Raw genomic sequence first — 12,097 nt, 5'->3', positions numbered from 1 at the left:
TTGGCAGAGTCATATATATGAAAAAATAAGATGAAATTATTTAGTCTATCAAGGTGGAAATTTTCCTTCGACCCTAAAACAATAAAACATTCATAACATTCACAATATCAACAATTTGTGCATAGAGTTAAACAGTTAGCATGCTATTGCTAAATGCTATCATGTAGTTTGGTTAAGAATAATTATTGTACTGTTAATAAATGACTTCTAATCGATGTTCCTAGTCTCAGACACAATGACACAAAAACGCCTTCAGAAGGTTCAAACTGACATAAAAGAGGATGGATGCTCTGCTAAAATATTCCTTGTTATCTTCCATGTTCTTTCAGCAAACAGTTGAGACAGAGTTGTTTTTGGTTTCTCCATAAAAATGCTTATAACTGCCTATTAAATTAGTCAAAGCATTTAACTATCCAGCTCCATGCTAAATAATTATCTTACTAGCTAAACATTTGGTTTGAAACTGTGGCATTTGTAAATAAACAACTTAGGAAAAATAGGACCTTGAAAAACACGCTATGTTTTACTCTTATGGCAGGCTAAATAACCTACATTATTGCTGGTAATTTTAGACAGTGTGACTTTACAAACAGCTTTACTCAGCAGTAATTTGATGGATTTCTTAGTAAAATCCTTAAAACCTGGTGGAACTAGTGGAACTTTCAGCCTAGACGCTCATTTACCGGCAACCGGAAACCAATGTTTCCCCAGCATGGCATTACACAAGCTAATGTAATCAGCAGTGAGAAAGACTTTGGGAAGATGACAAAAACTTTCAAAATCAAAGCAACATTTTGTGCAGATTGAATTAAGGACACATTTCAAAAGACATGTTTCTTAAACTCTTTTGGCTTAAGCTCTTCAGTACTCAATGTCTCTGGTTTCTTTGGAGGCTGAGAAAAATCATAACTAGCAGTTATAGTTCATGAAACAATCAATATTTAATATTTTCATGCATAATTAGAAGTTGGCTTGGATTCAAACAACCAGCAGCAAAAGGCAATGTTTGGATGTTTTGTTATACAGTTAAAACTAACATTTATTAAAAAAAATAAACATCTGAAATCAGTTTTTAATTTTATTAAAGGGACACTTAAATGAAGCATTTTTACTTCACTTTATTGATGTTGGAGGGTCTCTGTGGGATGCTGTGTGTTTAAAGAGAGAAAAGAAAAGTGATTTATTGTGTTTGAGAGAAAACATCTACTGCCCCCTTCAGGCCAGACAGATTACAACAAGCAGCGTTATTCTATATCAGTTTTGTCTCATTGACAGATAATTATACACACTGTGCCTGTAAGGACCATTGTAGACTCCAAAAACCGATCTAACTATGAGCGCATGAACAGTCCCAGTGAATGGGTGAAGAAAAGGTTTCAAACACAAGTAGGTCCTCACAAACACAAATTCAGGAATATGGGCATACATTCTGTTGTGTTTTAATTTCTCTGGGAACCCTTTAAATCTGGAGCAACCCCAGACTCCTGAACTGAACCTGGCCATGACTGAAAGCCCTTTAACTCAAAGAAGTGAGGATTGGATCCAACTTCCCAAACTCCCCAAAACGTCCCACAAGATGAAGACAGGTCCTCACTAGGATGGATGAAACACGCACATATCTTTGGCAGGAAGCAGCTTTCTTAAACAAATGAGATGTTGCACAGTAATGATGTCATCAGGAAGTGACAGAATGTGATGGTGTTATAACATCAACTAAGTTTTCTGGTTATATTTTCAAAGCCAAAGTTCCTGAACCGATCGTTGGAGGTAGTTTCTTCACTGAACGCTTCACACATCTTGAGTAGTCGGTAGGTAAATATTTCACGCTAAACTCAACTCTTCTCCCTTACAAAAACTTTAGATGGTAACTACTTTCCTACTGTGTTAGTTTCCAAATGTCTCTCAATCCCACCCACTCCACCCTGGAGGACGTCAAGCAAGTTATCACAATGCCTTCAGATCCAGTTGCATAACACCTGTTGTAATGAATTTGGTGCAACTCTTTACCAGTCTTCATCCAATTCATAGACCCAAACTAGATGGTGAATGAAAATCCTGACAAAGCTGCAATTGATGGCTCTCAATTACCACTGTCCTGCAACTTTTGGAGCCATGCTCCAACACACTTGAGTCAAATGACTAGTCTTTTACAAAACTTATAGACATGCCATCTATCCATCATCTTCTACTTATCCGAGTTGGGTTACGTGGGATAACAGGACCAGGAGCAAACCCCAGACATCCTTTTTCCAGCAACATATTTCAAGTCATGCTGGGGAAGTCATTTGTAGAGTATACAAGATACACAGTCCTTTCGGTGAGTTCTGGGTCTTCTGAGGGGTCACCTTCCAGTGGGACAGAACCAGAAAACCTCTGAAGAGAGGCACTAAGGTGGCATGTTGATCAGATGCCCAAACCACCACAACTCGCTCCTTTTGATATGGGGAAGTAGTGATTCTATTTTGAGCACCCCCCAAATGACGGCGCTCCACACCTCTCTCTAAAGCAGAATCCAGCCACCTTACAAGAGGACACTAATTCTGTATCCATGTGTCATGACCATAGGTGAGGCTCGAAATGTAGATGAACTGGATGACATGCCAGGAAGGTAATTCGGCCTTATGAGTCAGGTGTATAGGAGCACAGATGCATCCAAAGGTTGCAGGACAGTGGCACTCAAGGACTGGCATTGCAGACCCCTTGTAGAGAATTTGTTTCTCCCTTAAAGACCATGGTGAAGGAGTCTTGAGGATGTAGGCTGTTGAGTGTGGGGCAAAGCAGCACTGTGAGTGCCTTTCCAAATTGGCTGTAATCCAGCCATGTTCCAATAGACCATGGAGTCTATCTTGGTCCTTATTCGGTGTGAAATTGACCCCCAGTAACACCTCAACCTCCCCAAGGGTTAAGTCTTTCAGAGACTTTAGGTTTCATCTGTGAAATATCATTTCTTTACTGAAGCTCCGATGCTTGATACCTGCAGCCGTTTTTGTCTAAGCCACACTCTCTGGGTCTCATTTAACATTTCAACACTTTATTTTGGACTTAGAAGGCAACATTCTGGATCATGGCACATTGTTCCTCACAGCTGAAGAAATAAAAGTCACTAACCTCTGAGTTTAACATGAATTCTAGGTAGAGTGGACTATAAAGGACTCAACTGTGAAACTGGCACAAATAAAATGGTGATTAATTCCACTTGGATTCAAGGTGACAGACAAACAAAAGAAATGAAATATTTTAAAATGGGGATCAACGACAATGAAAAGAAAGGCAAAACTCACATTTATGATTAAAGCCAAGACTAATGCCAATTACTGTCCGTTCAATTGGCCGTCAGTGGGATTAATGAAAACATTACATAGATCTTTAAACATTAAAGCGATCTGGTGTATAATAAAACCTCAAACTGTACAGATTGATCATTTAAATCCTCTGATTTCTTACAAATGTACTCATTCACCTCCCGACATCCAGCCAATCAAACGACAGCTTCCTCACACAAAGGGAAGTTATGGGCCAGTTTGGTATGAGGTCATCACAGTGATAGACGAAGATACAGAGATCTCTCGTACAAAATACAACCACAAATAACCATTAATATTAACGGTGATAAAGCAAACATCAGCAACACTGCCCCCCTCCAGCGGCTTCATCGCCATCGGTCCGTCACGTCTCTGAAGTCCAACGACGCCATTCGGTTTCCAGACAGGAAGTCAGTCTGATCGTCGCCGAGTAACTGATGAACTAAAGATTACACATGGGCCGCGAACGCAACACGGGGTCGTGCAGAATCTAAGACACTAAAACAGCGGCCAACCCGGAGATTGACCTGATTAACCTCTCCGTATCACCACCACCGGTCCTCTTCGCTCCTCTACCAGACCTCACAGGGCTTCCCAGTGTTCATGGGCGTGCCCTTCGGACAGTTGAAGTGGCGGCTGAAGTCCGGAGAGTTGGCCAGAGTGCCGATGACTCTGTATTTGGGGGGACTGTGAGGGTCAGTCACCAGGCCCTCGTGAGCGCTCTCTGGTGTTCGAACCGAGCACCACACCTGAAAGAGAGAGCGTTAAAGATGGTTCATAGATCAGGACAATATATCCAACCTCAGATGACCAGCATAACTTGTAACTTATACTTGTTTTCTGTTTGACTTTCTAACTTCTCACATAGTTTTTAGGTGACATTGCCAACTTGGGACTAAACTTCATCCTGAACCACCAGGGTTCTCCCTCTCTCTCTCTGATTGGATCTCAGCAGGTCTGTCTGTGGAAACTCTTAAAGTTGGCAGATGATACCTCAGTCGGTGATGAGTGCAGACTAGAGGTGGATCACCTTGTCTACTGTCGATCACTTCCAGTTGTCACTAAGATCGACCCTTCGTCTGAACCTGAGATTGTCTGCACACATCGACGCTGTTCAGAAGAAGATCCAGCAGAGACTAGACTTTCTGCAGCAACTCAAGAATTCCAATCTTACACACAGGCTGCTGGTCGTCTCCTCCATGGTCATTATTCATTATTGTTGGTCCATCACTGTGTGGTTTGGATCGTCCACAAAAATCATCCAGACTGCAGGGAACAGTCAGATCTGAAGAGAGGATCATTTGGACTGACCTTACCTCAATCCAGAACTTGAACTGGTCTAGTGTCAGGAAAAGGGCAGGTAGCATCTCTGCAGACCCCACACATGTTGGGCACAAACTGTGTAGTCTTTCACCTTTAACGTAGTGCTGCAGAGACTGCAGCAGTCTCTACAGTTTATAGATTAACATTTAAGAGACAAGTATAACCAAAGTCAAATTGATAGTTTACATGCACAAATTTGACAAATAAATCTGATTTTACTGAGGTTTCTGTACATCTCTCCAATTCTCCAAACACAGAATTTCAATCAAGTTAAGGACTGGACAACTGTGGCTCTTTTCATTTTCAGTCATTCTGCTGTAGATGTTTTGCTGAGTATCAATACCTGCATAACTCAATCTTACTGGAAAGATAAGCAAGTTTTTATTATTTTTTGGAAGAAACTCACCTGAGCAAATCCTAGAAAGAAGAGCTGGTCGTTAGTTAGGTTGACTGCAGGGAGTCTCTTTTCTTCTCCATTTTTCTGGATCCATGATCGGTATGCCTTAAGAAAAATATCGTTTTATTTGATGACGTCAAATTAAAGCATGAATATTAACAAGAAAACTCAGCGGTTTGAGGTGCTTGTAGTATACAACGGTACAGCTTGTGAACATACTAACATGATAAGCTGCTTTCAGTCCGCCGTTGTCAGCAATGTTTTCTCCTAGTGTCTGTTTTCCGTTGATTGGCTCTCCGTTGACGGTGTAGTGGTTGTACTGTTCCACCATGCACTCTGTTCTCTGTCGGAACGCCTCCACTGAGGAGTTCTGCCACCATGGCCTCAGGTTCCCCTCTTTATCATACTCCCGACCTGATGAACAAGAAGATGGTCTCAAATAGCCTGGTGTTGCATCAGAACTCTAAAACGCAACATGTGCTCTGAATCAACTTCAAGCATTTTAGACTGAAACTCATTCTGGACCTCAGGACTGAGAACCAAGCTATGAAAGGGTCCAGGTGTCATGTTTGTCCTGTTCTAGCTCCAAATATTTTAGAATGAGGGTTTCCTCACATCTTTGACTTTCACATCATTCATCAATCTCCTCTGGGAACCAATAAGGACTGCATGAAGGGAAGTCCAACAGCCGTACCCTCTTCTTCCTCAGCCGAGGGTTTGGGATGTGATCAGACTTTCACTGGAGTCTGAACGACCCAATTCCGATCTTTTCACCGCATGTATCCAATAGTTTTCAAAGTGTCTGCAGTCTGAATGATCACGTCAAATTCTATCCAAATTTTACATTATTAATGTGAGACATGAGTCATAATTCTTCACCAGAAGAAACCAGATGCAGTAAATTCAGACACAAACAATTTATAATTATAATAATTATGAACTTAGGAAAAAAATCTCAGTGACGTGCATCGGATCCCAATCCCACAACTCCTGGTCCAACTCCACATCCAAACAGACTAACAGCCTGTTTGGAGCCAAACTAACAGCCGTTGCTGTTAGCTTGGCTTTCTTTTTAATCAGTTTCCATCGTCTTGTTCTGATCTGGTGGTCATGCTGTCGGCTCCCATTCCTGAATAACTTTAGAAATCCATCCATAGACGATAGCATCCATTATTACTGCCGTAAAAAAAACCGCTGCTGTGTGACATCTATGCTTGGTGGGTTGTGGGTTGCTTTGGGGTCGCGAACCGTTCACACAGAAGTCTGATTACAGCCGCATGTAATTAGTCTGACCGACCAAGCAAAAACCAAAAAATACAAAAATTGGTGCAAGGAAAAATTGGAATTGAGCATCAAGACTTGCAGTGTGGACATAACCATAGTCAAGAAGTTCTCACTGATGATACCACAGCCTGAATTGCAGGTAAAGAGATTTCTTTTCAACTACCATCAGATTGCTGAAGTGGAAAATTGAACAACAAAATTGATGTATAATTGCTTGATTATTTTGATGATGACATTCGACAAAATGTAATGTTTATGCATTACAGTTTGTCAAATGCATGATGTTTTTGTGATGTAGAGCAATTTGAACTGCCTTGTTACTGAAATGTGCTATAAAAAATAACTGGACCAGCATAGAAATGTGTTTCCATGAAAACGTTTTGTAGGATTTAATATTTGTGTTTCTCATGTTTTTATGTCAGAAGAAGACACCGACAGGGTGCCAAGTCACTTGAATATTAACTTCCTAACTTTGGCCACCAGATGGAGCCATTCATCTTTTTTTCTTAAATGTTTTTACTTGAACTCTATTTACCGTACATTAGGACAATGTGCTCTAAGAAGCTTATGAGAATATTAGGAATTGATAATATTGCAGTTACAGTCCAATCATTTCACCCTCTGGTAGACTTCAAGCTACCAGAGGGTAGTTGAGCTGAAATGGTTAAGAATTGCCTTTATTGAGATATATCTGGATTCAATTAGCAGGGCCTGTAAAGATTAAAGGAAACTGTTATTTTAACATGTTAAAGCTGTTCATTTTCCACCTCAACCCAACTGTTCCCTCCAACTGCAAGCCAAAAATCCATGCTGCCTTTTCTATCCAAAGTTTTGGAGAAAGAGGTTTTTAATTGACTCCTAAACGTTTTTAAAAACTTGTGACATGTATGAGGAGTTTCGTTTTTAATCTCAACCCTTTCAAGACTTTTTAAACAAACATTCTTATAACTGAATTCTCAAGGGATTCAGATGTTTCAGTGGTACAACTCTTTCCTGGTATGGGTCAGACCTCACAGGCAGGCGCCTCTCTGTTAATCTAAGGGCTTGTTTGTCTTCCACAGGGCTCCATATTGGGACCATCCACATTGCTGCCAATGGAGATGCACCGAACTTGGCTAGAACCCAATCAGACATTAACCGGCTACAGTGAGATCTGACAATGGAGAAGGAACTAAAGTGTGTTTTGGTGTCCTACCATGGATGCCCTTTTTGCTCAGTCTCTTCTTTTTTAGAGCAATAAAGTGAAAGGACAACATTTGTGCACCATTTCTAAGACATACAGGGCTTCAGAGCAGCAACACATTAGGTAGGTGTCCTTACCCTGATCATCAAAGGCGTGCGTAAGTTCGTGACCCATCACAACCCCAATACCGCCAAAGTTCAACGCTCTGAAAAACAAAACCATTTCATTCAGTTTAAAATATTTTGACAACAACCAGAACAGAACATGAAGTGAAATTCTGAAGAAGGGTGGATGTGGAGGTAAACGGACTTGGGGTGGTCGTGGGCATAGAAAGGAGCTTGCAAGATCCCGGCGGGGAAGACGATGCCATTCTTAGTGGGCATGTAATAGGCGTTAACTGTAGGAGGAGTCATGCTCCACCTGCAGGAGGAGAAGAGGGAAAGAGGACAAACTGGAGTTAATAATTCAATCTGTCGGGTTTCAAACATTCTTCATTTCTCCAGAAGCAACAGTGTGCTGATGTGTTTAAGTCCAGTTCTTGACCAAAACACCAAGAGATCGGTTTACAGACCTTCTTACAGATTTTCTACAAAGAAGCAATGCCTTTTAGATTTTCTTGGCTCAATTGAAGTCAGACCCTGATATGATCACAGAACAAAGGTTCATTTCTATGAAATGAGACCGGTTTCATATCAGCACAATGCTTTGTTACCTAGAAACCCAAGAACAGGTTTGTGGTGACCCATAAGAACTGAAACTGTGACTCTGAACATTGTGTACATTTTCTCAGTCCAGTTCCCGCTTCCATTCCTGGCTGGTTGTGTTTGCCGATGTTTGTCATAACAGATTTAATGCAAATCAGTAAACGGTCATCACTTAAAGATTACACATACAAAAATGAATTAAATCAGTGTGTAGCTGAAGGTTTTGCATAAAATGTTTTTTTTGTATTGTTCCTACTTTGCTGTTGAATTGGAGTCAGTCTCAAAATAAGTCAAACAATCTGATTGGAATTGATTCAGCCTACAGAGTGTGTGTTCAGGTTTTATCAAGTTACTTCATGATTTTCTGTTGATGAAGCTACATAGTTGGGTGAAACGAGGATCTGAAAATGTTCTGAGGTGCGTTTATGGGTTACTGGTCTTTGTTGGGAGTCTTCCTCAGCTGGTCGGCCATCACTCGGGCTGAGAAGTTGTAGAAGTTCAACATGTTCTGGAAGAAACTGTCGTCCGACACCTCATACTGAAACAGAGCCCAGATTAAGTAATGACACATCTCCAACAGCAGGGGGCAGAGGAGGTCCACTTTAACATCTGAACCAGAACATGAGTGAGCCATGTTCTGTCCCGACACCAGTCACTCACCCCGTCATAAACGTCGTCCAGCTCTTTGGGATCCAGGATGAACTCTGGGAAACCGATCATGTCGTAAATCGCGTCTGCCTGCCAAGAGACACAGATACCACCAGTACCTTCAGGACATCATGTCTCCATGACAGCAACTCGTCAGGCAGGCATCATCAATGACATGTCTGAATGTTGTTGGTAGTCCTAAGACTCGATCCACGTACCTTGTCCTTAGCAGCTTGTCGCGTCTCATCATCCATCCAACTGAGACGGTCGAGAGAGTATTTAAACGCAGAGCGGATCTCGTTGATCATCTCCTCCGCCTGATGGGACGAGAGCTGAAGTTAACCAGGTGGGACCTCCTGGACCAACCAAGACCAAGGCAACAGATACACACAGGGACTTACAATCTCTTTGCTGTGCTTGTCAAACGTTGCCTTAACGAAGAGAGCGCCAAGAGCGAAGCCCAGAGTGTCGTCGGTGTTCCCGATGCAGGTCTGCCAGCGTGGGGTGCAGGACTGCAAAAAGATGACCAGTTAGAACCGGCTGGAGCTAACTGAGGCCGACCGCGACCAACTGGCGCTGACTGCGTCCGGGTGGAGGTGGCTGCAGCCAGTTACAGGCAGTAATAGAGAAAGGTAGGGGCAGCTGAGACGATGTTCAGCCAAACCAGAGGTGAGGTCAAGCCTGCCAGCCTCTAAGAACCATTGGCATGCAGCGATGAAAGAAAAATCCAGTGTCCAAAACCAGTTTCAACAAAAACATTCTTCACTTTGAACCACAAATGTGAAAACCCAAATTAGACAAGAATTAGAGTCCATTACAGAAGACTATGTCCACTGATGGACAGGAGAGGACTGAAGAGACCATTAAAACCAGGATGAGCATAGCCAACTTGGTGAGTTACATCGGTGGTTCAGGTGATGACAACCCACAGCCCCTCAGTCGAGGGCAGCTGGTCTCGGTTTGCTTCTCGATGAGGTTTCACCTCCATCCAAAGCGCTTCTACATCAGGAAGAGATGAGTTAGTCGAGTGACTTCAAAAACCCAATTAGTGCAAGGATCTGAACATCCCAATCCATAACCAATACTGAAGGAGGTTTCATGATGAGAACCATCTTCAGGAAGACCAGTTGCCTTCTATGGAAGCATGCTTCAGTGATTCCCAATCATCCAGAGGAAGATGATCCTCAGTGCCTGAGAAAAACAGCTTGAAGAGACACCGGGTTCAGCTGCAGCAGAAATGTTAGGACCAGCAGCAGACGGGAAGAAAGAAGAAAAGGTGGACTGGTTCTCACAGGCTAATGGGGTAAAAATGACCGTTTCAATTTAGGAACATGACTTAATTCAAGGAAGAAACGTCCACCTTCAATAAGCGACTAAAACCCAGGTCAGACATAGTTCATCACCTTAACGCAAAACTGGTAAATTTAAAGTAATTCAAAATAATTCTAATCTCTTCTGACCAGTTAGAACCTAACAGAACCAGATTGAACGGGTCAAGGTGTTCCCAATGCAGGTTGGGTAATGGGAGAACTGGAGTTGAAATAAACGGAAAAAATTAAAACATGACAGGAAACAGAACTGCTGTGTAAACAGTCTTTCCCCATTTCAAAATAAAAGCATAAAGTTAAACAGTCGATAAAATTTCAAAACAATGTTGAACTTTCTTAAAGCGAATGTTTACAAAACAGCCAAGTAAAATAGAGATTTAGAATGTATGTAGAAAAATTTATTTAGGGGAAGCTAAGTGAGCTAAAGGTTTTCAAAGCTAGCAAAAGTGCAAAACATACCTCTAAATTTTAGCTTCACATTTTATTATTTGGAAAAATTAATTTATGGGAAGCAACGTGTGCTAAACAGTTTCAATGTTAGATAAAGCACTCAACAAAATATTAGTTCCACCATTAGATTAGAGGAAGTCTACCCACCACTGCTTAGGACTTTATTTTGATATTACCTGTCAGGTTAAGAAGGTTGGAGCTAATTATTTACCACAGAATCATTCAACATCCTTTCAGACTTTCATCTCTGAAATTATGTTTAACTCCTGCTTTCCATCAAGAGCAGAGCTGAACCAGTGAGAACCAGTTACAACAGGAGAGAATCAAGTGTTCCCAGTAAATACAGAAGAACTGGACCAGTTGGAACCATCAACACACACAAGAAACCACTTTAAACCAGTTCGGTTTTTCCAGTTCAAAGCCCAGGGATGAGGATTACCAACCGTGGGGAATTCCTACCTCCATCTGGAAGAGACAGGGCCGTCAGCAGGTGAACTGAGCTCAGGTGAGGTAGCGTTAGCATTAGCGTTAGCAGAAGTACCTTCTTGGTGCCATAGAGACTCTCCAGCAGTTTGTCCTGAGCGTTCTCGAAGCGCTGATCCAAGGTGGCGACGCCCTTCTGGACCAACGTCCACATCATGTAGTTGTTCAGCAGACTAGAGGCGAAACAGCAGCAGGAACGTCAGCAACTGAAACACCAGGTAGAGCAGCATTTCTCAAAGTGAGGGGCGCGACCCCATGGGGAGGCCGCAGGAGATGGTAGAGGGCCACAAAACATTGGGAAAAAAAAATCATTTTAATCATAAATTTAATTTGTTTTTCAATCATTTTAAAACATAGTTTGAGATTTAAAAAAATGATGGGAAAAGATGAGCACATATTTTCTTATCAAGACAAAATTAGTTCTGCTAAAGCGCTACATCAACACAGTACAGCATGGTCTGATTCAACATCAGATTAATAAAGTTATAATAAAGTCTAAAATTTGAAGGTACAAAGCAGCATTTGTGGTAAATGGATGTAACAAGAAACAAAAACAGTAAATTTAAATGTTTTGTACATATTTTGCCTGTGGATCAGAAGCTGTTCGGGTGGAAGTGTGTGGTCTGGGTCAGAGGGCCGGGCCCTTCCAGGACCGGCAGCAGATACCTGCGGTCCGTCTTGTTGATGAGCTCGGACACCTGCTGTAGGTACTCTCTGGCGTACAGAACCACAGGCTCGGTGTCGTTCAGGTCCAGAGGAGCCAGGGAGAACGTCAGGAAGTCCAGCCAGTCCACAGCTGGAGCCAGCAGCTGCAAAACAGGAAGAGGCCACACTCAGCACTACGTTTCCCATGAGCCTCGGCTGCAGGTCGCCATGGAAACCAGACATGTAACGCTGATCCAGACTGCTCAGCAATATGAGCGTGCTGCAGGGCAAAAATAATCCCCGCTGAGGCAGAACCTGAACGTTCAGGAAAACACAAATGAGAAGGTTTC

At 42.1% G+C, this 12,097-nt stretch overlaps 1 protein-coding gene across 2 annotated transcripts in view; it reads right to left on the bottom strand.

The window, feature by feature from the left end:
• Nucleotides 1-916: 916 nt before the first annotated feature.
• ece2b (endothelin converting enzyme 2b) overlaps nucleotides 917-12,097 on the bottom strand; it is a 34,121-nt gene continuing 22,940 nt past the window's right edge. Inside the window, exons 9-20 of one of the 2 annotated variants that reach the window (XM_032590974.1) lie at nucleotides 11,769-11,911; nucleotides 11,161-11,275; nucleotides 11,079-11,084; nucleotides 9,243-9,353; nucleotides 9,060-9,158; nucleotides 8,854-8,931; nucleotides 8,628-8,731; nucleotides 7,799-7,909; nucleotides 7,627-7,694; nucleotides 5,246-5,436; nucleotides 5,032-5,127; nucleotides 917-4,051 (exon numbers count right to left, since the gene is read on the bottom strand). In XM_032590974.1, coding sequence (XP_032446865.1) covers nucleotides 3,875-4,051; nucleotides 5,032-5,127; nucleotides 5,246-5,436; nucleotides 7,627-7,694; nucleotides 7,799-7,909; nucleotides 8,628-8,731; nucleotides 8,854-8,931; nucleotides 9,060-9,158; nucleotides 9,243-9,353; nucleotides 11,079-11,084; nucleotides 11,161-11,275; nucleotides 11,769-11,911 — 1,299 coding nt within the window. In that variant the 3' untranslated portion in view covers nucleotides 917-3,874. The remainder of the gene's footprint in view (nucleotides 4,052-5,031; nucleotides 5,128-5,245; nucleotides 5,437-7,626; nucleotides 7,695-7,798; nucleotides 7,910-8,627; nucleotides 8,732-8,853; nucleotides 8,932-9,059; nucleotides 9,159-9,242; nucleotides 9,354-11,078; nucleotides 11,085-11,160; nucleotides 11,276-11,768; nucleotides 11,912-12,097) is intronic. The other variant, XM_032590975.1, reaches the window with a different exon arrangement.

The sequence above is a fragment of the Xiphophorus hellerii genome, chromosome 18 (assembly GCF_003331165.1).
Source record: "Xiphophorus hellerii strain 12219 chromosome 18, Xiphophorus_hellerii-4.1, whole genome shotgun sequence".
Classification (NCBI taxonomy): Eukaryota; Metazoa; Chordata; class Actinopteri; order Cyprinodontiformes; family Poeciliidae; genus Xiphophorus; species Xiphophorus hellerii.
The sequence above is the reverse complement of the archived record's forward strand: the minus strand, read 5'-3'. Positions and strand labels throughout refer to the sequence as shown.